General features: G+C 52.3%; 1 protein-coding gene across 2 annotated transcripts in view; it reads left to right on the top strand.

Moving 5' to 3' along the window:
* Positions 1-25,617, top strand: part of Col5a1 (collagen type V alpha 1 chain) — a 150,466-nt gene that overhangs the window by 93,642 nt on the left and 31,207 nt on the right. For both annotated transcript variants that reach the window (XM_032902980.1, XM_032902979.1), the window contains exons 28-42: positions 2,957-3,001; positions 4,652-4,705; positions 6,992-7,099; positions 8,036-8,089; positions 9,833-9,886; positions 13,445-13,489; positions 13,594-13,647; positions 14,684-14,728; positions 15,490-15,543; positions 16,681-16,734; positions 19,683-19,736; positions 20,788-20,895; positions 22,167-22,256; positions 22,348-22,401; positions 23,506-23,613. In XM_032902980.1, the coding sequence (XP_032758871.1) occupies positions 2,957-3,001; positions 4,652-4,705; positions 6,992-7,099; positions 8,036-8,089; positions 9,833-9,886; positions 13,445-13,489; positions 13,594-13,647; positions 14,684-14,728; positions 15,490-15,543; positions 16,681-16,734; positions 19,683-19,736; positions 20,788-20,895; positions 22,167-22,256; positions 22,348-22,401; positions 23,506-23,613 (981 nt within the window). The remainder of the gene's footprint in view (positions 1-2,956; positions 3,002-4,651; positions 4,706-6,991; positions 7,100-8,035; positions 8,090-9,832; positions 9,887-13,444; positions 13,490-13,593; positions 13,648-14,683; positions 14,729-15,489; positions 15,544-16,680; positions 16,735-19,682; positions 19,737-20,787; positions 20,896-22,166; positions 22,257-22,347; positions 22,402-23,505; positions 23,614-25,617) is intronic.

Raw genomic sequence — 25,617 nt, 5'->3', positions numbered from 1 at the left:
ACAGGCACACCACAAAATGACTTAAATTTGAAGAATTTATATAAACGTGACCCAGGCCGCTGCCCCCACCTATGTACTTTGTGGTGCTTTCTCTCTGTCCAGCGTTGATGCAGACCCAAAGTGTACGGTGTGGAGGGTGGAGAACCCACAACTTAAATGTTTGGAGGCTGTCCACAGTCCCTCCAAGTGTGGTACCCCTATCTAGACTTGAACCCAAAATGGCCTTGTTCCTGTGCTTCAGAAACCCGGACATGTTAGTTTCAAGAGCGACCTCTCAAGGATGGCAGCCCCAGGCAGGTCAGGTTCCTCCTGAAGCATGCTTTCCCCAGCATAGTGCTTCCCGAAGGCTATGCAGGTGATAATTGAGCAGCAGTGCTGATTATAGGAGCTCTACACGTATTTATCTTATAAATTCCTGTCGCCTACCCCGAGCCGTTGGCAGCTCCCATACATGGCTAATTGCGTAAGGCTTCCTCTGCAAGCCGAAAGGTGTTTACTTTAAGATGTTTATGGAGAATGCTCTTGTCTATCTATCTGATAAAATTCACTCACAACATGAGCGATGCAGTTAGACTTGGAAGCAGAGAGGAGAGCAAGCTCTAAGACGGGTTTTTTTACAAGAGAAAGAGAAAGACCCGCCCCTTGCGCTCTTGGGAACTGAAGTGGTGTTGGCCACCTTATGAGTGCCAGGCCCACGGAGCACAGCAAAGGTAGGTGTGGGAGCTGTCGCCATTCGGGTAGAGAGATCTGATTATTTCCTACCCAAGCTTCTTCCAAAAGATAGGGTTCTGTCATGGCTTATCTGCTGTAAGAAAAATTCCACGATCTAGGGTTTTGCACTAGGGGCTGGAAGCCCCAGGTCGAAGTGCAATTAGATCATCCTTTGGTTAGGGCCGCTTTCTACTTCACAACCCAGCTCTTCTCACTGCAGCCTCATAAGGTGGAAAGAGCAGGCAGCCTCTCACCCCCTCCCTTCCCACGAAGATGCAAACGTGGGGCTTGCCCATATCCCGTGAGCTCTCTACCACCAAGCAAAAGCCCTTCCTTTTACTCTTTGTTTTGGGGAAGAATCTCACTAAGTTGCCTAGATAGGTGGGTCATGAGCAAGTCTGTGTCAGCAGGGCTGGACCTGAGAGTTCATCTCCGCTGGGTTCTTCTGTTTCTGTTTCTCTCTACCACAGAGATGCCCGGAAGAGTGAGATGGGGGTGGGTGGGAGGTGTCTAGGTACCACCTGAACAGACCATCCATGGTCGTCTTCTATGGAGACGTCTAGATATCCAGAAGGCAGCTCAGGAAAAGAACAGTGCTCAGAGACCATTGCTCCCAAGACAGGACACACTGCGCCTTCCTGGTCTGTTGGATCAGATGTTCTTAAACTCCTGTTACTTGGGCACACATGGCAAGCCTTGCTCACAGATTCTCAGTGGACACGCTGTGATAGCTCCATGTCTGCTCTAGGCCCCTCTCCACTTTTCAGTTTGCTGCCTACCATTGATTCGAGCTAGCACAGAGCAGACTCCACAGAGTCAGCACCCCTTCCCCAGGGCCCACTCCCTCTACGGCTGCTTTAAAGGGCCAGGGGCTGCTGTTCTAATGGGCTGGCACCTCTGCCATCAAGCCACATCCATTCACTCGGTGTTGGAGCGAGTGAGCGAGAACCGCTGTGACCCAGCTGCTATCCGGATTCTCCCTGTCCAGTAGCTGTCTCTTACTCCTCCATTTTGCATTCTAAGCCATGCTTCGTGGGATACTGAGTAGGGATGTTGTCAACAATGAGCTTGTCTATCCCTGCTCCAAGCCCTCCTTCCTTCCAGTGGCTGAGATCTCATGGTACCTGTGCACCTGGTTTGTAGCTCCTACCTTCCTGTCAAAGCCCAGATCACAGCCCTGGCTCCTGGGTCTGTATGTCTCCACTCTAAAGCTCTTCCCAGTCCCAACCTCAGAACTACCAAGCCTATGTGGACCTCTGGCCAGCAGAGGGCAGCTGGTGGCACCTGGGTCTAGAAGGTGGCTCAGGCCCAGGCTGCAGCCTTAATCGTGAAGAAACTGAGCCATGGGACTCCTCTGGGGTCCTATGCATAGGTGGCTTGAGGCAGCTCCTGGAGTCAACAGTGAGCCCATGTTGGTAAATGTCACCCCTCTCAGGAGCCCAAGGTCAAAAGGCATGGATGGTGAAGCTGTTACTAGATTTTATGATCTCACCTCTGTCAGCAGAGGGACTGGGACCATTGAGAATGGAAGAAAGGGGCTTGGCGTGTGTCCTTAGAGCTGTGTCTAACAGGGATTCGATGTGGTCCACCCTGGGCTGAGGCCAGCCACACTCATTGTTGTGACATTAGTTGGTGCAACACCATGACACCTTTTGATGATAATGCAGAATTGGTACAAACAGACTGTGCACAGCCTTTGTCTACTGGATATCTAGTAAGCACTGGCCACTGCTCTGAGGCCTTTCAGATCATCTTTTTCCAACAGTAGAAATAAGGCTAGAGTCTGTGTCTGTCCACTTCCGGATAAGGAAACTGAGGCATGCAGAAATCTGGGACATCCTCAGAGGCCACAGAAGGAGTCAAGATCTTAACCCATCTGCTTGCACTGAGTTCTTCCTAGCTGCAGGATTGAGGGGCAGGTCTGTTGGTGTGGGGAACTATTGGCAGGGTTCTGGGCCTTTAGAAAGGCAAACTCAGACCTTTGAGTAATGGGGCAGGGGAAAGTTTGGATGTTTGTGCAGAAGGAGGAGTCAGAGGACAGTGTAGGAGTTAATTACAGTGTGTGTGTGTGGGGGGGTGTCACTTGAGTCCCTGTCAACCAATGAGAGAACAGGAAATACCTCTCCCTCCAGAGATGGCGGTGTGGTGGATGAGGGCTCATCTAAGGCTGGCACATACTGCCCGTGGAGCTGTTCCCTCCTGGGCCGTGCATGTTTGTGATCATTCTCTTTTTTTGCTTGCACAGGGGGCAGATGGCATCCGAGGTCTGAAGGGCACCAAGGGAGAGAAGGTAAGGATCTGTCCCTTGAGGGTGGGCTGGCTCAGCATGGTACAGGACCCAGTGGGGTTGCCTCTGAATGTGGAGGGGAATTGATGCCACCCTGAAGGAAGCCGGGGATCGTGGTACTGTCAGCATCCCCTGGGCTGGCCCAGAGCATCTACACAGGAGACCCTAGGTTGGCTACATGGCTGTATTCACGTACCTTGCTTCTCCAAGTCTCTCCCTGCTGGTTCTTCGCAGGCAGCAGTCCTCATGGTGGTCAGTTTTCACCTGAGAGACCAAGAATTCCTGCCTAGAGTCTATCTATGTAGTTTTACAGTTCAGTCTCAGGGCTCAGAGCCAAGACATGTGAAGGCATGTCCAGCCCCTGACACTTAGCATGTAAGCCCCATTATAGAATGCGGTACTCCTGCCAAGGCCAAGGCTGCACATCGGCCTGTAAGGATTGTCTTGGTTAATGCAAAGGTAAATAATGGAGCTCTGAATGTCACAGAGTCAGAGTGCCCAGTACCCCTGGCACGTGAGATATCCTGAGCCTCATGGAACTGCATGGCAGACACCATTTCTGTCCCTTCCATTCAGTGGTAGGAGGCTGGGCATTTAAATGTGATCTGCCTATTGTAAGCTCCATCCTATTGGCTGTAGTTGCTGGGTGCAGCTGCCCTTTGGAGCTCCCTGGGACACTGGGTTCCAAGCCTGAGCTCCAGCACTTGGCATCTGCATCTGCTTGTGCTCGGAAGGTATACTGCCCTCTCTGGACACCTGGGGACATTTTTGCCTCCATTCACAAATGATCTGATAGCCTGAAAACTACCCTCTAGGGACTGCTTTAAGGGCTATGGGTCGGAACAGCTCAAGGTAGACCCTGTGTAGTCTACTGTGAGCCTCGGTGTGTGCTAACCCCCTGGCTACCCTTTGGGAAGAGCATGCAAAAAGATCTTCCATTTGTCTATTATTTCTAGAGCACCCCCCCCCCCCCACACACACACACACACACACACACACACACACACACACACACACACACACACACACACACACACACACACACACAGTAGAACCCTAGGGCTCCTTCTGCAGGGTCAGGAGAATGAGTATGGTGTCTGAAAAATTCAACCAAGAACATACATGGACCTCATGGGGAAAAGCAAATTCTCATAGGAGTAGATGCCCTTTGCTCCCTGGAAGGGCTCTTTCCAAGTCACATGTCCCCGATTTCCCATTCTGTTGGGACACCTTTTCACTGGAGGGTCTTTTTGAAGATGGTTTCCTGAGCCCTGGCTTTACTGCTTTATCTTGTGAGACAGATGTGTCTCATCACATACTTGGAAGGATGTGACTGGGTTACCTGGGGATGCTACCTTACCAGGGAAGTTCCCGGGCTATTCCAAACGGCCCAGGAAGGCAGATTAAGATGACTCTAGGGAGAGGGGTGTCTGAGGGCCCGTGGCTTTGATACATCATGTATACTGTAACAGGCCTAAGGGATGGGTGAAAAGCCCAGGGTATGCAGGCCTCCTTCTGCTCAGGCTGGACAGCTCTCCTGCCTCTGCCCTGGGCTAGGGGGCTGTGTGCTGTTCAGGCCCATTGTGAGTGGGTAGTGGTACTGTGGAATGGAGTTCACCTCTGCAGACTGATGTATTCTTTGTTTCTGCTCAGGGTGAAGACGGCTTCCCTGGGTTTAAAGGCGACATGGGAATAAAGGGTGACCGGGTGAGTGTTGTGGGCCTAGGATTTGGGCAAGAGACAAGCAGAGTGGGTTTGGGGACCTGCATGTAAGTCTTGGGTGTTCGGAACCACAGAGCAGCTTATGAGAAAGGAGGCAAACACTTCTGCAAAATCTTGGTCTGAGGACAGAGTGTCTGCAGCCCAGGGGCTCCGTTCAGTGCTCTCTAGCCTGCTCCTCAGTTTCCACTCCAAAGCCAGGGCAGCTCTCACCTGTGTTAACTCCAAGGACAACTGGGGTCATTGGCACTGTACCCTGGGTGCTGGATAAGTGCCTTCGTGAGGACTGGGGATCCTGGACTACAGAGAAACGACTTCAGAGGATGAAGATGAAAGGGGGGGACACCCCAAATAGGCCCATAAGCAAACCCCTGACAGATGTAGCTGGCAGGACCATGTGCTATTGAGGGTCTGCAGTCCCTCCTGCCACCCTCCTAAGGGTTTGCTGAGCTCCTGGACCTTCCTGGTCCCCAGGATGCACCCAAGTCTCTTTTGAAGCCTGTGCAGCCCCAACACCCTGCCTCCTGATGCTGGGCCATAGGTGAAGCGCCCCCAGCCTGGCTGCTTTCTGATAGGTTGTGCATCCCAGCTCCAGAGGAAGCTGTTGGTACAGACAAGGGCATGGCTTGTTCAGGTAGGGGGTGCCCAGCCCAGCAAACCCAATGAACCGGGGGTTAACACTGACACTGAGGGCGGTTTCTAGGAGCGGATCTACAGAGCTGTTTGCTAGCTCCTGCTGAGAAGTTTCCCCACCGCTTCAGAATAGCTCGGAGCCTGACAGAAGGTGACACACTGTGTGCCTGGAAGCCCAGCTGTTGTGCACACCTGAGTGCCGTCTGTCTGTTAGCTCGGGCCTGTTGTCTGCTTGTGTAATTACCCTCATAGCAGGCCCTGAAAAGCACCTTTGCCCCACATTCCAGAACAAGAGGGCCCATACACTTGACCCTTTGCCACAACCAGACGTGAGACTGTCTGAAGCCACCCGCCGTCTGTCAGAGGAGGAAAATATAAAAGGGACTTAGCGTTCTCTTATGCTGCTGCTGAGGGTGACTGCCCGGGTCTCCTCCAAGTGAAGGATCCTCAGTGCCTCTGGCTGAGGGGCAGAAGTCCCTTTGACTTCCCCTTTCTGATGACCTGGCCCTCACAATTAGAATCCACTTAACTGAGGCATGAGTGTGGTGGCACACGGCTATCATCAATGCCAGGAGACAGAGGCAGGATAGGCTTGAGTTTGCAGCCAGTATGGTGTTTATAAGGAAATGAACTGGAGATGATTTGGAAATGGGTGATAGATGACAGACAGACAGATAGATAGACAGACAGACAGACAGACATAGTGAATCACACAAAAGAGACTTCCTGGGAACACAGATCAGTTTTCAGTAGATGAGGGTGAGTTGGGCGAGCAGCTGCTATGGTTTGCTTTCTCTACGAATAGAGCCTCTGGGCTTTCTGTGGGTGCTCAGATGTAAATGCATAAAGGATGAATGGGTGGAGGGTGCTTTCCAGGGATAGGGACTTCTTAGCTCTGTGGGTCAGTTGGTGCTCAAGAGCTCTGACGTCACTGGTCTCTGAGCAGTCTGTTCTGATGTGAGGCTCATCCATCTGTCTGCGGCTGTTCAGGAAGCAGGTAGTCAGAGGAGGACTCAGCAGGCACAGGTCACTAAGAGCTCCAGGGATGCCATTTGGAGATGACCACAGTGCTTCTGTGGCCTGAGTGGGTCGAAGCCCCTCTTGGTTTAGGCATAGGCTTCATGCCTGCAACCAGGAAGACTGGATGAAGTCTCTGGGTCTCCTGGGTGTGGGTATAGCCTGATCACTGCCAGTTGGGTAGAGGTCCCCCGGACGCCTCCTGAGGCTCCAAAGAAGGTGAATTCGGGGACTGCGACAGTTGGTCTGGATCAACTAAGGAACTTTCATCTGGGTGGGCCTTTGAGGACATGTCCTGGAACGATTACCAATTCCTTTAGAGAACCCAGACTAATACAGGGGCAGAGTGATTCACAGCCACTACTGCTAACCAATTATTTTGGCCAAGAGTTCCTTATCTAGACAGGGGAGTCAGGGAGCAGAGATGGCAGCCATGGTGGCCCTCAGCGCAGAGGGGTGACCTTGGATTTGCCACTGATTTTCAAAGAGAGGCCAGGCAAGTGCAGCTCACACGGTGCAGAAGAGCATGCCTATTTGGCAGACCTACTCCAAGGTGGTAGGAGGGGTCAGTTTGGGGTGGAGACTGGGAAGGATCTCCTTAACCTCCTCTTTTTCTGACTGCAGGGGGAGATCGGCCCACCCGGCCCCCGAGGAGAAGATGGTCCTGAAGGCCCAAAAGGTCGAGGTGGTCCCAATGGTGATCCTGGTCCCCTGGGGCCCACCGGGGAGAAGGTTTGTGTTTACAATACTCGACTATGCTTAGAGGTCTCTGAGTGCCAGATGGCCCCTCCTGTGCTCACCATGGGTAGTGGGACTCCTGAATAGCCTATGACACAACCCCAAGCTTTTGTCACCTCTCCGAGTAGATGTGTATGCGTGTGTGTGTGCGTGTGTGTGTGCACTCGTGTGAGTGCATGTGTATGTATGTGTGTGAGTGTGTGTGTATGCGTGTGTGTGTGCATGTGTATATGCACTCATGTGAGTGCATGTGTATATATGTGTGTGAGTGTGTGTGTATGCGTGTGTGTGTGCATCCTTTGATCTTCATTCTGTTCCAAGTTCCCCTGATGCTCCCTCCCCCCCAACCCCTGCCACCACACCTTGGAGGAGTAACTTCCACCAAATACAGGCAAAGCTTGGGGGTCTCACCCAAGCCACACATGAGTAACCATCCCTATCAAATTCTGCCTCCACTTTGGGGATGACAGAATGTTCCCACTACAGCCTGTCACCATGGCATGTGCATGAGGCTTCAATAGGCGCCTGTGTGCTAACCTGCCCTGTAGCAGCAGCACCTCCTACCTCTTGTCACCAGAAACCTGGGGAGGAAGGGACTCAAGGAGCAGTTAAGCCTCCCACTCTATCTGGCCTTGTGGCCGGAACTCTTACAGAATACTCAGAGCCCCACAGATAAGCATATTCTTCCTGGCCATGGTACCCATCCCATTGCTTGTTTGGATGCTGGTGGGATCAGCACACCCTACTCCCTGAGGGCTTAGAGACCCACTCAGTTCCAGGGGAGACCTAGTTGCCCCTGCACGCCAACCCCATCCTTCCAACCTGCCCTACCTCCTCTCAGAACACATCATCACCCCCTGCTTACAGCACAAGGTTGAGAAAAGTCATGTTTCTGATTTATGAGTCTTTTTTTTTTTTTTCTGCTCCTAGGGAAAGCTCGGAGTGCCTGGATTACCAGGGTACCCAGGAAGACAAGGGCCAAAGGTAATTTAAGCCCTGCTAGGAATGTCCTGGCAGACACTGTCTCATGGGGCACCCTACACCCTCCAGACCCCCTCCTCCATTCTCTACCTCCATGTGGCTTCTGTACCACGCTGAACAATGTGTTCGCTGTGATCTCAGTCCCCAGGCAGCTTTGGTGTTAATTTGACCAAGCTCAAAGAAAGCACTTGTACAATGGATTGAGCTTTTCAGAGAAGAGGGCAGAAACTACCCCTGGTGGCCTGCTGGGGGTGCTTAGCCCCTGGCTTATCCACACCAGCCTCCCCTTAGCCCCACTTCACCTTGGAAGTGTGGAGACTGTTTCTGATGGCGCAGGAGAGGGACAGCCGTCATCTTATCTGCACTCATGTTTAGGCTTAAGTGGAACAGGTCCTGAAGGCTTTGGAAATCAGTGAGAACATTATTTTCTTCTCATCCCACTTTTTATTATTCATGGTTCCTTCTTAAACAATCACGGCTGCCTGCACTGGAGACCTGGTTAGCAGCAGCATGCAGCCAGCCCGCCCGCCCGTCCGCCCGCCCGCCCGCCCCAGATTTGCATCCCCACCCTTCTGCTGCCTGCTGGCTTCACCGTCTTTGGTGAGCCTGGGCCTGTCTACCGAAGGAGGAAGGGCTGTACGGGCAAGTGGCGGCCTATCTTCCCGTCCTCTCCCTGTCCTGCAAGAGAGTGTCCCTTAGATGTGACTCCAATGTAGCCCCCAACACATTTACTTTTCTCCTCTTCAGGTCCCTTTCTCAGGAAGAGAGAAAAGGAGAGGAGACATGTGAGAGCAGAGGGTGGGCTATGACTAAGTGCTGGGAACCTTGGGGATGTGAGAAACTGTTCTCAGCTTATGACTAGATGTAGCAGTGGGATGCACAGTGGCCTGGGAGTTCTGTGTCAGCTACCCCAGGTCCCTTTGTTTCACTTTCCTGCCTGGGTGGCCAGACAGACATAGAGGAGGAAGGCAATAATGGAAAAAATCAGACTTCTGGAATAGGTTGTTCTCAGGCCAAGGTGGTAAGCCACCCGGAGGGCAGAGACCCATAAAAGGCAGTAGACAACAGCCACACTGATGGGCAGTGGGCTGCTCTGGGTATGTTCTGGAAGCCCTTGTCATGTCTTTTTGTACATAGAGGGAGTTTGGATGCTTGGCAGATCAAATCTTGAAGACCATATTTGGCTCCTGCGTACATCTATAGAATTGAAAATGTTAGATACTACAGTCCATGCCTGGACTTACAGACTGTCACTGCAGTTCAGGTGTTATGGACAGGTCACAAAGTATGACAGCAGGACCAGTGGACAGAGCTGTGAGCTGCAAAGCCCATTTCCAGGGAACCTTAGCAATGCATGTTCTCCCTTCCCCCAAAACGTCAGCTGGTACCGTACATCCTCCATGTGGGGCTGAGCGGAACAGAACGTGCATGCTAGGACTTGGCTTTGGGGTTTAGATTTGGGGTCTGGAGGGTGTTCAGGAAATATTTACTGAGTGGGTGGTGGGTGGCAGGACAAATGGATGATGGGAGAATAAAAAGGTAGGTGAGCGGGCATTCCAGGCGAGGGGTAGGGTGGTTAGCTGGGGGCGGGCATTCCATGGGTGGTTGGATACAAAGCAGATCTGATCAGTGGATAATCGAGTGTGAGAACTGTAGTAAGCGCTCTCCCTAGTGAGCATGACGGTGTGGCCCTTGTGCCTGGCTTGGTGGTCCTGTTCCATCTTCCCTTAACTCTCTTCCCTGCAGGGTTCTATTGGATTCCCTGGCTTCCCGGGCGCCAACGGAGAGAAAGGTGGCAGGGTAAGGACCGTGGTCACTTGGTGTGTAGGTGTTGGCCTGGTCTCTGGTCAATGCCCTGTTTGTTTTCCTCCACTTGTTATCCAAAGCACTTTTCAGAAGTCGCTGATTTCGAGCAGTAGGCCTTTCAGTTATGGAGGCACGGTAATAGGAAGGGGTAGTGGTAAGAAGGAAGAGCATGCTGGGAAAACGGAAGCTTTTGATGCACGGGAACCAGGAAGCTCTTGGAGCTCCTCCAGATACTTCTTTTTCTTGGAGACTTTTCCTGCATCCTAATTTTACAGGGAGAAAGGGGGTTTTATTTTGTTCTCCTTGAGATCCACCACCTCCTGGAGGCTAGGTGTGTATGGCCTTGGGCTATGTGCGGTGACTCCCAGACCACGTTGGAAGTTACCCTGGTTGTAAATATGGGGCAGGGAACGACACTGTCAATTCCCCCGTAATACCTCACAGAGGTCTCCAGAGGTTCCACTTGGGGGTCACGACACCCACCTACCTTCTGTGATGTTGCTGTTGGCTCAGGCCTCCCCTGCAGAAGCCCTCCTGGATGTCTCTGAGTAGTGTCACAGACATTGCTAGCTAGTCGGGAAGTGAAGTGTGACGGCCATCATGGGCCTTGGACACAAAGGTCACAGAGAGGCCCTTGGTGGGTAGGGACACAGAAGAGAGTGCTCCCGGTAGCCTTTCCTCCATGACATAGAGCACACATGCTCTTCCTCATGGGGCATGGCTTCATCAGAATGCCATACGCCATGTGCAAAGCATATTCTGTGTGCTCTTGAAAGCCAGGAGAATGACTTCAGGGTAGCTGAGACCATGGGGACAAGCCATTGGTCACTGGCCTCACAATGTGGAAAATAGGGCTGTCCTGCAGGTGAGCACACAGAGAGGACGCTATCTACTGCTACCTCTCTCTCACACAGTCCCTTTATCATCTTTCTATTTTCTACATATTTTCAATTTTCTCTTCATCATCTATCATCTGTCTGTCTATCTACCTGTCTATCTATATATCTATCCATCTATCATTTATCATCTAACCCTCTCTTCTCAGTCAGACTCTCTATAAAGTCATCCGACGAGTGGTTTTGGGGGAGGGTTGTGCCCTCAAATATTTGGAGGTTCTCCCAGAGAAAAGTGGTCCTAGGTCTCACAGGTGTGGAATATGCTGCAGGGATAGAGTGGGGACCCACGGGTTATTGCTTTGCCTAAGCAAGAGCCCAACAGAAAATGGGGTACCCTTGGATCACCAGGTATGGCTGGCTTCTGTAACTGATGCTGGAGGTTGGGCTGGCCTTGAAAACAGCCTTGGGTACAAAAATCACATCGTGAATGAGTGCCGACCCCAAGGGTCGGGCTGTGGTACCCTGTTGTTCACTTGGGCTGAGGATCCCTCAGTGACATGGGGCTTCACAGAAGGCAGCTCATTCACTTGCACTGCACGTTTCCTAAGCCCTTGCTAAGCTAGGAGCTTACCAGGCAGGGGATGCTCCAATGACTGAGCAAGATAAGGAGCAGCCAGTAACCAGCGCTCAAGGGCAATGAGCATGCAAGTTACCCAGCCCCTAGACCTGGGTAATTCCAGGAGGCAGAGATGTTTCTGCTGAGACCAGAAAGGGGTTGGGGGTGGGGAGAGAAGCAGAGTTGCTTAGAGAAGCTGGTATAGCTGAACCCAGTGCAGAGGCCTGGGCTGGCAGAGGGTGTAGAGGTCGTGGAGGTCAGAGTGGGTCTTTTCCTGAGGCGGCCAAGGCTTAGCCAGGGGGGTAACTCTGGGGAGAGTTTTGAAGGTAGTTCTGGTGCCATGTAGGAGAGGATCAGGAAAGGGTCAAGGGCTATAGAACAGGCTGGTCTGCGCTGCACCCTGGAGACCAGATAGCTCTGCTTGCAGGCTGCCTCTAGTATTGGATGTCAGGCAGGGTTTACATGGTGTGTGTGTGCGTGTGTGTGTGTGTGTGTGTGTGTCTGCGACTGTGAGCATGTTTGCCACTTACCCAAGTGCTACCTATACACTTCAGTCCTCTGTTACCAGAGACCTGGCTTCTGCAGAGCTAGTGGCTGGGTCTGCCTCACAGTGGGAGGCTAAATGGGAAACCATCAGAAGCAAGACTGCACTGTCAAGCCAGCTGCAGCTCAAAGCAGTGTCCTATGAGGAGGCTGTACCCCACCCCTTGGAGGGGTCGCAGGAGAGGAAGGCCCTACTGAGGTCTCCCAACAAATTCTAGGCTCCTTATACCTCAGCCTGACTCCAGCTCTGAAGAGTTGTAGGCAAGGCCGTTTCAGGGGCTGCCTATTCTCTCCTGGCAGGGACTAGAGGCCAGGTGCACCTTTGTGAGGGAGTCCTGGAGGCATAGCCTGCTCAACTCAGCAGCTCCAGCAGCCATCAGGCCAAACTCTAGTGAGGGTTAGATTACCACATTGCCCTGCCGAGCACCATGCTACCCAAGGACCCAGATGGAACAGAGCAGAGACCTGTTCGCCTGCCGCCAAGACCTGAGTGCCTAGATGCCCCAGGAGCGTCAGGGCAGGCTGCACCTGGGTCCCAGGTGTGCTGCCAGGTCAAATGGGACCGGAATTGTGATCCAGGTGGTGCTAAGGGTGGGAGAGGGACAGATGTATGGGCGGCCCAGCCTGGCTCACTTACCCAGGTGAGTCTGGTTGGCTACACTGTCAATAAGGCCATGCGTTTAGCATGAGAAGAGAGCAGATATTTTACCTCATTTTCATATGCAGATATTTACCTGAAGCCAAAAGATGTTGTTACAGAGCTCAACCATTGTAACAGGAACGAGTATGTTGTTAAAGAAAACAAACAAACAAACAAACAAAAACAACCATAATTCATTTGCTATGAATCGCTTCGTTAAATGCTTTCTGTTTTGCTTCTGGTAGTTAAGCCAGTTGAAAATGCAAAGGAGAGACTCGTTCTGTGGCTTCAGCTATGAGCTGACCTAGCTTTGTTCATAGAGACCAGGGTAAACCCGGGATGAACCTCAGAGCGCAGGAGCCTCTGTGCTCCATCCATTACGTCTGTGTGCTGTGGGTAAACTGCACTTGCTGGCCATTATATCCTTGCTATGGTAAAAACCAGAAAATGAATGCCACGCATTTGCTTTCTGTGGTTCGGAAAATGCAGATCAGCAGCAGCAAAAGGACTGAACTCCGAGAGATGCCGGGGACTCTTGGATATATGATTTATATGTTAAATTGCAGTTTCCCTTCGCGCCTCCGGAGCCTGATGAAAATTTAATGCCTAATATTCTTAACAGTAGCAGAAGAAAATTATGTGTGATAGGAGTTGACTTTCTACTCTCTTCATGTAATGATTTCTGTGCCTACTAAAAGGAGGAGAGAGAAGAGGAAGGGAAGGAGGGAGGGAGGGAGAGGGAGGGAGGGAGCAAATGAACCAGCTAAGCAGCAGACATTGCCCATCAATATTTCTGCCCTATTCTCTCCCACTCACCCCCAGATAGGCACTCCTGGCCTCACTCTGGACTTATGAAGTCTCTCGCTAGCTCAGGGAGGGTGGCTCCGTGTGACTCACATCCGATTCTCTGTTTCTAGGGGACACCTGGAAAGCCAGGACCACGGGGACAGCGAGGCCCAACGGTAACTGTCCTTGTGGCAAAGGATGCAGGGTGTAGGTGGGTGTGCTCTGTGGGTCTGAAGCCTCTGAGCTAACTGGGCTTCCTTCTCTCTGTCCATCTGTTTAGGGCCCGAGGGGTGAACGGGGCCCACGGGGCATCACTGGGAAGCCTGGCCCTAAGGTATGTTCCTGGTCCTTCAAGGCATGGGAGGGTGCTCAGTGGCCTTTTCACGTAACGACGGCAAAAGGGACAGTTTTCTTGAACATCAGTAAAGGGATTCTGCCCTCTAGCATCCTTCAGCAAACTTTGTGAGTTAGACCATGTGGCTAAGGGTAACCCCCAAAAGACCCAAGACAGACAGAGAAAGGACAGCCCATGACCCCCTCCCATTCTTGTGTGGCTTCACACCCAGGAAGCCGGTCTAGCACAGATCCACCCAGAACTGGTGGGGAAGCTGCATTTTTTGTTTTTCTGGTAAAGGTGCGTGGGAACTGTAGAGAGCTTTCCTACAAGGTTCTTTCTGGTGCAGGCAGAAACTGGGCCTACCCCTGCAAGGACCCCTCATGCCCAGGAATGAAACAAGCTCCCCACTGTTGTAAATCCGGGGGAAAGTCAAGCATGACGTGCTGTTTGGTTCTAACCAGTAAAGATCAAGAATAGGGAGCTGAAGAGGCAGAGGACCAAGGTTTGGTGCCCAGCATGCACATGGTGGCCCAAAACCATCTGTAACTGCAGTTCTGGCAGATCTGATGCCTTCTTCTGCAACTCCAGGCATGCACATGGTACACAGACACGTGTGCAGGCAAAACAGCCACGTACATAAAAATTTAAAAAGTAATTCCTGTGGGGGTTGCTGCTGAGGGGAGGTTCTGGTTATCTGAGAGTCAGAACTGACCCCACCCTAGCACACAGGCATGCACGCACTCATGCATGCCGCACAGAGCTCGTGAGAGCCAGCTGGGTACGTGGAATGGTCCTGAAGCCTGAGTCTTGCGTTCTTCGAGTCATTAGGATGTCTCCTTGACTGAGCACAGCCTGTGTCCCATCTAGTCATGGAGACCTGTTCTGGAAATTTCACAATCCTGCTCATGCTGGCTCCATAGTTGGCTGTGCATAGTGGCAGAGCTGAGGCTCAATGCTGCTACACAGTGCCCTGCACTGGGGTCAGCATGACCTTGGGAGAGCACTCATGGTGACCTTTTCCCTCCTCTCCCAGGGCAACTCAGGAGGCGATGGCCCAGCCGGCCCTCCTGGTGAGCGGGTAAGTCTTCCAGATGTGGGTTATAAGAGTGCCAGGGCTGAAGCTGGCCCCAAACATACATTTAACCCTGGGTGGGCCAGCAAAGGAGGCCAACAGTGACCTGTAGAGAAGTGGGCTTGCTGAGGTCCAAGGGCAGCTCAGATACAGAAGTGATGTGTTCCTTGGGGAGGGACACACCCTCTGGACCTGGCCTCAGTGTGCTAGAGGTGACAGACACCACAGAATTGGCTCTTAACCTTATACAGAACAGAGGACTCTGGGGCATTGACATGTATCTTGGCCCCAGATTTCCTAGTGAGGGTTCTGTCTACCTATTTATCTGTCTGTCCATCTATCCATCTGTCCATCCATCCATCTGTCCATCCGTCCATCTGTCCACCCATCCATCTGTCCATCTGTCCATCCGTCCATCTGTCCATCTGTCCATCCATCCATCTGTCCATCCATCCATCCATCCATCCATCCATCCATCCATCCAACCATCCATCCATCCATCTGTTCTATGTCTGTCTATTATCTATCTGTTATCTATTTATCTGTCTATTATCCGTCTTCTGTCATCTCTCTTACCTATCTATCATCTACTCCCCTTCTATCTTCTCTCTAGCATCTACTCCCTCTCTTCTCACTTCCTCTAGAGTCAGATGGGGAAAGCAGGGCCAGGTGAAACAGGGAAAAGGTTTTAGGTGCAGCCAGTGGAGAAACAGTGGGGCTGCTAACAGGAAGAATGCTTCCTCAAATTGGACATGCTCTGTTTCCAGGGACCCAATGGACCCCAAGGCCCCACCGGCTTCCCTGGACCTAAGGGTCCCCCGGTAAGTAGTGCTTTCTCCCGTGGAGGTTGCAGGTGAGGACCCCGATTGTGTTCTCATCTCCCTAGGCACACCAGACCCCTGTGGGGTAGGCGGCCTTCAAAGCACAGCTGCTAAGTCCGTGGCTGTGCCCCACCCATGCAAGCCTTCTGTTTGGGAGAGCATTTAGTTCTGGACAGCCTTGCCCTGCTATGAACATGCCCTGCTGAGGCACTTGCCCTAGTGTGGACATCCCCTGGCAGGTCCTGCTGCCATTGAGACCATCATGACATCCTGCCCAGGCTTGCATTATGTCTAGGGTGGCGACCACACAAATGTAATAGACATGGTGTCGTAAAACCTCTGAAAGGTCTTTGTTCAATTCTGGGACCGTTACTGAAACCAAAGCTGGGTTCTTCCCAGAAACCAGGTGAAAGTCCACAGCAGAGGAAGCCCACTCAGGGTCCACCCGCAGCAGGGGAAAGCCCACTCAGGGCCCACCCACTGCAGGGGAGAGCCCACAGGAGGAAATGGTACATGGTAGGGGGCATCCCACAGCAAATGAGATTCATACCAAAGGAAAGCTCATGTCAGGAGAAGGTCAGGGGAAAGTGGGGATCCATGCCAGGAGAGGTTCATGCCTTCAAAGGATCCATTGTCAGGAAAGGCACAAGGCATGGGAGGTCCATGCAGAAGTCCATGCCAAGGGACTTCCACATTCAGGGCGGGACCATAGTTAGGGGAAGGTCTGTAATTGGGACGGTCCATGGGAGGGAAGGGTCCCTGGCATGGGAAGTCCACAGAAGGGAAAGGACCTTAGCAGGGGAGGTTATGGCTGGGAAGTCCAGACCTCTCTCTGGGTTCTGCAGTTACTGTCCCTCCTTGGTGTTTGTCAAGCTTGACATTTGAGGGTCCCAGTGCAACCAGGCCACCCACCTGCTCAAGCTTGGGAGGTTGGCTGACCTCCTCGCCTCTGTTAACCCCTTTAGGCAGCTATAGGGATTATGGGAGAGGTCCTTCCATGGCATTTAGCTTCATGACCGCTATCCCAGTGGGTGCTAGGTGATCTCCTTTATCAAAAGCCATTAGGATGACAGTCATTTTTGTCACCTGTTTCTCTGAGCTGCTGAATGAGCTTCCTTGTTCTGATTCTTCCCCCAGGGTCCACCAGGCAAGGACGGGCTCCCTGGACATCCTGGGCAGAGAGGGGAGACTGTGAGTATTACAAATGCTAGGGACATGGTTGTGCCTGGCCTCCCTGGCTGGGACTCCTACAGCTTACAACATGCGGCTGGCTGCTGGCACAGTCAGGGGATCCTTCCCCCTTGGGAAAGACCAAAGGCCTTAGCAAGGCTTCCTGTGGGCCAGCCATCTGCTGTTGACTTAAGGTCAGGCTGTCGGGTGGGTGGGAGTCCCATGATGTCACAGTGAAAACTGGACAATGGCTGTTTGCGTGTTTTAGCGGCTTTGGCCAAAGACCATGTTTAAAGCATCAGAACACAGTGCATTGGCATCACGAGATCTGGGTCTCCAACCTTTATTTAATGAGGGTAACTGAGTGTAGCCTGGCTTGGGACACCACAGGCCTTACTTGGAAGAGTCCCTGGGGAGGCTCTGTACTTGTGGATAGCTGGTTGTTTAGGCTACAAACCTCATGACGAGGGCCATGGGCCTTGGGTCTCACACAGATCCCAGCTTTGTCCGTCTGAGAGATTTCAGCCTGGGGAGCTGGCAGGAAGGAGCAGGGTGAAGTCTTTATCCTCCTCTGTAAGGAAGATGCTGTGCAGGAGAGATGAGATGGTTCAGTGGGTAGAGTGCCCAATGGGGGAGATATGAGGATCTGAACTCTTCCCAGCACTGGTGTGAAAGCTTAGCAGGGATCCTGTAACCCTGGTGCTGGAAAAGTGGACCAGAGGATTCCAACGAGTCACCTCTGGTTCAGGAAGAGAGCCCATCTCAAAAAGAGCATGTGCACATTCGTGACCTTGCTTGCACTTGTGACCCTGGGGTTCCAGACTTTGAGCAACTGAGCCCTGAAAGTGCGGGTGACACCTGTGTGTTCTCTTTGTATGACCCTGCCTCATCCACATTAAAGGACAGTCTGTACCAGTGTAAATGTTTCTCCCTGACAGCCTCCTGTGTCATGGCATCCTGTGCCATGGCATCCTGTTCACTGTGCTGGGGTTGGGGTGGGGGCTCTCGTGGCTGAAACTGGTGCTCCTGATGCGGGTCTTCGACCACCCTGCCTGTTTCCTGGTACCTGCTTTAACACTTGTTAGAGTGTGAAGTTCCGGCTTGTGCCCGCTCCCCCATCCTCCGTCTTTCAGCACAGAGGGATGTGAAGTCTTTTAATTATGCCTTTGCTGGTGTTCAAGCAGCCTGTGCTGGCTGATAAATGAAGATTACCTTGCTCTTTTGTTTAGAGAGAAAAATTAAAACATTTCTTCAGAGCTTTGCGCATTTTCCTCTAATGCCTTTCCAAGGAGACAAGAGAAAAGAGTTTTGCATACTGCAGGCTTTCCTCCCTCACACTCACTCTGCAGATAATTAAGTCTCCTGCTTTGCTCGGGAAAGTATAGTTTCCAGCAATTTCTACTGTGTCCAGCTACCTCTGCAGAAACGGGTGCTGCGTGCCGCTGCTGGCCATCTTGACTGTCTCTGAGACTCATCTGAACTTCTCTAGAGTAGACTTCCTTGTTTTCTTTTTCCTCTCCTCCTTCCTCCTCCTCCCCACCCTTCCTCCTCCTTCTTCCTTTCTTCCTCTTCCTTCCTCTTCTTCCTCCTCTCCTTCCTTCCTCCCCCTTCTCCTTCCTCTCCCCTTTCTTCCTCTTCTCCCTTCCTCCTCCTTCCCTCCCTTCCGCCTCCACCTCTCCTTTTTTTCTCCAACTTCCTCCTCCAATGAACACAAATGGCTGTTACTTCTCCTTAGTGGGAGCCACCAGCTCTCTCCTTATCCCATCACCCTAGAGTGACTGTGGCCAGCCAGCAAGTCTAGCCAGTGGATCGATTCTGAGTTCAGAAAGAGACCCTATCTCAAAAAGAGCATGTGCTTGCTGGTGGCCTTGCCTGTACTTGCAACCCCGGGATGCCAGACTTGGAGCGACTGAGCCCATCAAGTGTGGGCGACTCCTGTGTGTTCTCTTCCTGTGTCCCTGCCTCGTCCACTTGACAGGGAAGTTGGTTCCTCTTGCCCTCTCTGCTAGCACTGTCACAGTGAGCAATTTTGGCTCCCATGTCCCATCAGACACTTCTCCCTCTTGACTTCTCCTTCGCTCTTTGCTTTTGACTGTTAGGGAAATGTGTCTTAGAAATGGCCACTTCTGCCCACTGTGTGAGTTGGGCTGAGAGAGAAGAGCCCTCTAGGCTCTACAGGGTAGAGTCTGCTGTGGTCCTGTGGCCGGTGAATTGTGTGTGATAGTAGACTGTTGCCTACTGGTCCTGAGCCATCTGCTTACCCTCACACCATAGTTATGACCCCTGCACAGCTAGAACGCCCTTCTCAGGCCTTAGGTAGATCCACCGTTGGATACCCGGCAGCTGCCGGCGTATCTCACTGTGCCTACTTGGCTTCACCATCGTGCCCCAGATCAAGCTCGACTCGCTGCAGCTTCCAGCTCCATAGGAGAGCTTGGGAAGCAGAGCCGAATTGGATGAGAGCCTGGGCCATTCTAGGCCTGAACACTCAGATCCTGGAGGAGACAGGGTCTATGAAGTGACTTTAAAGTCACACGTTGGAGCTGACAGCTTCAGAGAGCAGTCAGACCTTGCTTCAGCCTGTCCTAAATACGGAGAGGAGCAGGCCGGCGGCTTACCTGCCGTGAGTCAGAGGCGTGGATAACAAAGGCTAAAAAAGTCCCACGACGGCGTTAATGAGCACCAGCCCAGAGATGGTTCTTACGTGTCCTCAGAAAACGAACACACGGTGACAGGAGGGGGGGAATAACAGGCTTACAAATCCATTTTTCAGCACAAAGACACAGCGTGGAGCTAACCCAGTTGGCTCCAGCACTTCCATGAAATTAATATGGGAAGGGAGCAAAAGGCATGACTCTAAACTGAGAGTTTGGTGCACAGACATTGGGGACAGGTGGGGGACGGGCTTGTGAGACAGCAGCAGGATGGGGCCGCTGCAATGGCCCTCAACTGCTTGACTCTCTCCACAGGGTTTCCAAGGCAAGACTGGCCCTCCAGGCCCTCCAGGAGTGGTTGGCCCTCAGGTAAGACCTTGCAGCATCCTGGAGCAGGGGGTCTCTGGTGTTACGGAAACACACGGGGCTATGGTCAGTTTTCTAGAGGGGTGGGCCCCACTAATGGAGAGGCTTAAGTCCCACGGCAAGTCTGCTAACTGTAGGAGATAAGGTCCTTGAAAGGGGCTATGCTGAGACAAAGCAGGAGACTCATGGAGCATATGATCTAGGCTGAGCGGTAGAGCTCAGGTGACCCCAGACTAAACAGGGCCAGGCTCTGGAGTTTAACTCTTCCCAAGGGTACAGGGCCCGTGGGATCTTCTTGTCTTGTGGACTTGTGACAGCAGAGGCAGAGTGGTCGGGGTTATGGGGGCTCTGATTCCAGCCAGCACAGATCAGTGAAGGGTATAGGTTCCAACTAGGGCTGACAGCTTTAGAGCCAAGGACAGTCAGTAACCTGTCACCTTGCCACTTAGCAAGCCACACCTGACATAATGAGAAGTAAGAGGCTGACACCCAATGTCACCACAGAACTGGAGCCCATGGGGTCTTCTCCCCTCTGTGGCAAATATGGCAGCCCTCAGTATCTTTCTGAACACATCCCAGAAACGGTATCCAGAGGGGTGCAGGAGCAGCAGGGCGCCAGCCATGGCTACTTCTGTCTACCTGGCTTCAACTTTTCCTTCTGGATTTTGGTTGGCATGCGGAGTCTTGAGAGAGAATAGAAAAGAGTGGTAGACCTACTGTGGGCATTACCATAGTCAGGACTGTACCCAGTGGTAGACCTACTGTGGGCATCACCATAGTCAAGACTGTACCCAGTGGTAGACCTATTGTGGGCATCACCATAGTCAGGACTGTACCCAGTGGTAGACCTACTGTGGGCATCACCGTAGTCAAGACTGTACCCAGTGGTAGACCTACTGTAGGCATCACCATAGTCAGGACTGTACCCAGTGGTAGGCCCACTGTAGGTGTCACCATAGTCAGAGCTATACCCAGGCTCAGGGGAAGAGATCATTCCTTTGTAAGTCACTCAGAACCAACCTATGGCATGTGACAACATCGTCTCTTCCCATAGGGTCCCACAGGCGAGACGGGTCCCATGGGTGAGCGTGGCCACCCTGGTCCTCCAGGCCCCCCTGGTGAACAGGGCCTCCCAGGTGCTGCTGGGAAAGAAGGGACGAAGGTAAGTTTCTGGAAGCTTCCACACCAGGCTGATAATATTTTTCTAGAGAATCAGAACTTTGTTTTTTCTCTTGATCCTTTTGGACATATGGGCGATTTCTTAAACAAATGTCTCTCTGAAAAATTACTCGTTCAGATCCATTTTGCTTGAACTGAGGCAAGGCTTCGGCCCGCTGCGGATGGGCACAGGGGGAGTGTGGGATCAAACCATCCCAGGCCCCAGGGAGCACACCTTCCCCTCGCTGCCCACTGCTCCTGGAACAGACTAAAAGCCCCGAGTCTTTAGCAGCCAATACAGATCTGGTAGAGAATGGTCCTTTGAAACCCCTCACTTGGACACACTGAAAATAGATTCTGAGAGAGAAAAATGAACGTACCCCGAGCCTTGAGCCCAGTGCTGCCTCTCACAATGCTTTTCTATAGTCTGTTCAGCGGGCTGGGGTGCCCCGAATTTGTGGTTTTAATGTTTGTGTGTTAACATAAAAATCTTCAAGTTTCCTTGAGGGGAACTAAAGACTCAGGCTCTTGGTCTATTTTTGTTGTTCTTTTGAAGCAGGGTCTCATGTGTAGACCTGGCTGGCCTGAAATAGGCCATGTAGACCAGGCTGTCCTCCTACTCACAGAGATCCACCTACCTCTGCCTCCTGAGTGCCGGCATTAAAGGTGTGTGCCTTTCATCAGGGGACATTCTGGAAGATATTCTAGCTTTCACGGCCACAGGGACGACAAGCCTGATGGTGCCTGCTTTTAGAAGTGGTCATTGAACTGATAGCAATTTTCTTGAGTGGCCATATTTTTTTAACCACAAGCCACTGGGGTGTCCTTAGCTTGGCATGGGCCCATTGAGGAACCCTACACAAGTGAGGACTTTGATTTCATTCCAGCTCCCATTCAGCCTCTTCTGGTCCTGCTGGACTTGGCAGGTCTGGGACCTGAGAGACAGTCACAGTTGGAATCCCTTCCCCAGATGTACACGCAGAGCCAGCCTAGAGAACATGGCTTCCAGATGTGTGCAGGGGCTGAGCTCAAGTCCACGATGAGAGCTGAGAAGTTATGTCAGGTCCTGGCTTCCATCCCCAGCCTCCAACTCAAAACAAAACCAGAGTCTCTATAAAGTCAAGGGGCTAGAGAAGGCTCAGGCCAACCCAGATCCCCAGTGGGTCTTGACAGAAGACTCACCCTGCTCCTCAGAAATGGATCCTGTGTCCTGGAGGTTGGAGCAAAGTCAACACTAGAGCTTCCAGGTGGGGTTAACTCCAGTTCTCTTTTCAGGGTGACCCAGGTCCTGCTGGCCTCCCTGGGAAGGATGGACCTCCAGGATTGCGTGGATTCCCTGGGGACCGAGGGCTCCCCGGCCCCGTGGTGAGTGAGGGGCCGGGTGGGTGTAGTGGTATGGCACACAGCCCTGGGGTTCTGTCTGAGGCCCTCAATCTATATTCTTACTACTTCTCAGGGAGCACTCGGACTGAAAGGCAGCGAAGGCCCCCCTGGCCCCCCAGGTCCTGCGGTGAGTCAAAGCCTTTCATCTTACCCTATCCTATAGACATGTTGTTTCACAGGCAACAAGAGCTGGGAGGGCATGCCTAGGTGCCAAGGTCCCCACCGAGCATCAGGGGGACAGTATCCCTGAGTCAGAAGCTGGCTTGATAGAATCAGACGGTCACTTTGAGGAACAGCAGCTTAGAGATCTACCAGTGACCTCCTTGGGCATGGAGGCAAGAAGGAGGCCCACATTTGGTGTGGACCTCTTGGGTCAGCAGGGAGAGGTCAGTAGGAACTCTTCTTATGAACTTCAAGGACACATTCTAGAGGAGCTGGACTACCAGGCACAGGCAGGGAAGAGGTCTGTCTCTAGCCTGTAGTCCAGGAGCCTAACACGTTTCCCATGAACTAGCCCCTCCTCAATCTCAGAATCCCAACTGCAAGAGGCTTTACAACCCTGGACTCCCGGGCCTTTAGCTGTGGCTCTGTATCTGACGCTGTTCCTCCCCCATATGAATAAGGGCGGTCAGCTTTGTCTCCTTCGCCATTCAAGCCTGCCTGATGGCTGTGCTCAGGTATAAAGCCCAGCTGAGTTTAGGAGTGACCTCTCCTAGCTGAGTTCCAGACTGGGCAAGACAGATGGGTGAGAAACTATCCTTTCTTTTGATCGGGCATATGGAAGGCTTGAGGGTCGTGTTGACCTCTTGATGTGACCTCAAGCTTAGCCTGGATCCCAGTTACCATCAGTATGTGCCCCATGGTCTAGGACATCGTCCTCTAAATCCATGAGCACTTTGTGGGCAGGGAAGACCCTACAGGGATGGGTAGGTGCCAGGCCCCTGGAAAAAACCATCGAAGACAGACACAAAATAAGACTCGTTCCCAGACACTTGTTTGGAGAGAGTGGGTGTGTAAGATGGATTATGGGGAAAAAAAAAAGAGCTAAGAAGGGGTCTAACAATAGCCTTAAGTTCTAGACCAAATAGTTCATGCTTGCAGAAAGCCATGTAGGGAGCCGCTGAGGCCTGAAAAGTGGGGGGAAGAGTGACGTGACCCGTTGATGCTTAAGGCTGTCTTCCTGTAGAGTTCAAGAACCTCTAAAGCAAGCCATTTTCTTACTGCACTTTAGGGTTCTCCAGGGGAGAGAGGACCAGCTGGTGCTGCTGGACCCATTGGAATTCCAGGGAGACCTGGGCCTCAGGGACCTCCGGGGCCTGCTGGAGAGAAAGGGGTTCCTGTAAGTACCACTTGAGATTGGGGTCCCCAACCATGTTTGGTCTACTCCTCCCCTGCTGTTATCTCCATGAGCACTCCCTGGGGGTGGGAGGAGGCAGAGGTTGTGGAGTCTGATTATCCTACAGGGATAGGCGCTCTGAGGAGTCCCAGGCAGCTCAGCCTGGCCTGTCTGGAATGCTGACATCACAGTGACTAGACATAGTCTGTCCCCTATAAACCTGCTCTCTGTCTAGCCTCTGCGCCTCCTGAGTAGCCAGCTCATACTAAGTCTGCCAAGTGAGCATTGCCTCCCCACTGGCTTCACCTTGTAGCTGGGCCTTTTAGGGACAAGACGGTGTTTTGAGAATGATGAGAGAGCACAGGAGGGACACACTGGCAGAGGACAGCATGTAGGTCCCCCGAAAGTGGGGCAGGTCCTCCATAAGGCTTGAGTTCACTGGGCTCTGAAGCCTGAGTTTCCACACAGCCCTTCTGTGATCACCTAGCATGGCTCCCCAATCCGTTAGTGGCACCCAAGCCCCAACTTCACACCCTCAGTTCATATGAAGCTCCATGCCCTCCCACCAGCCCTGATTTCCCACGGCTGCAGGGTAGATTTCTTCCCAGCTTCCCCATCTCATAGCAGAGTGCTGGAAGGGGCCTCGTGGAGGACCAGCATGGGGCACTGAGCTGACACATAGGCCCCTGACTTCTGCTAGTGACGCTCTATGTTCTGTGTGTCGTGCTCTCTGTGCTCACTGGGAGGAGGACCATTCAGACCACACCGGGACATCAGTACCATGGAGAACCTTGCCATGTACTCTTTGCAATTGATAACATTGTGGCATCTTCAGTGGGTGCCCAGGACACAGAGCCAGCTGGATTCTCTGTGCGACACAGAAGCCCTTGGAGGTTCAGGACGGAGCTCACAGACTCAGCTGAAGCTCAGTGTTTCCTGAGACTCCACAGTTAAGCAGAAACCTTGCAAGGACTGCCTTAAGCAGGGAACAGCTCACGGTCTCCCAGGATAGCTCCAGCAAAAGGGAAAAGTTGAGAGAGTCTGGGGTCTCTGCAAACTCCCACCCTGACAGGGATCGCAGGACAGAAGCCTGGAAACCCTGAACCTTCCAGGGCACTTTCCAGCTTAGGGAGGACAGGTTGACTTGGAAGAGAGGGAGTGGGGTGCAGGAAGGATGGATGGGCTAACCAAGCACCTATGTTCCCCCCCTGTTGCACACAATTTCATCCTTTGTGACACTGGAAGAAAAGAACTAGCTGAGGTGAGAAAAGGCTTGTTGCTCATGGGTGATGGGATTTCATCAAAACCAAGCATAGCGGGAGCTAGTGAGATCACAGGAGGTTATGAAGGGGCAGCTGTGAGGAAAGCAAGTCAGAGGTCTGAGGACAGAAGCGATAATTCTGTTTATGTATATATCTGTGTGCATGTATATCATGCTGTGTGCATGCCATGCCTGTATATGTGTGACTACGCATGTTTGTATGCATGTGTATGTCTGCATGTGTAGTATACTTGTGCATAATATCCTGTGTGTGAACACGGTCATGGACATGCGTGTCTGTCTGTTTACTTGTACTTATGTATATGTGTGTGCTCACATGTCACGTGTACGTGTGTGTGTATGCATGTCTGTTTGTGCACAGGTGGGGTGCCACAAAGAATTGACAGAATAGCACAGTTTGCAGGAGCTGCTGCTCAGGACGTCCTGGAGCACAGTGTGGTGTCTGCTCCCCAGCTTGGAGGAGCCCAAACGGGCTCAGAGACTTAGGTTCACAAGCTCTGCTAATGAGCTTCCTGTCACTTTGACAAATATCTGAGAGAAAGCACTTAAATCAAAGGATTCGTTTGGGCCCTGTGGTTCCTGAGGTTTCGGTTCGTGCTTGGCTTTGGGTCTATAGTGTGAGAGCATCCTGGGGTCGGACATGCTGGGCCAGAGCCGCTCACCTCACAGCAGCCAGGGAGGGGGTGGGCAGGTTCTTATTCTCCAGAACAAGTGTGGTGCCACCC

The sequence above is a fragment of the Rattus rattus genome, chromosome 5, assembly GCF_011064425.1.
Source record: "Rattus rattus isolate New Zealand chromosome 5, Rrattus_CSIRO_v1, whole genome shotgun sequence".
Lineage (NCBI taxonomy): Eukaryota > Metazoa > Chordata > Mammalia > Rodentia > Muridae > Rattus > Rattus rattus.
Note: the sequence above shows the minus strand (reverse complement) of the source record. Positions and strands in the feature narration are given on the sequence as shown.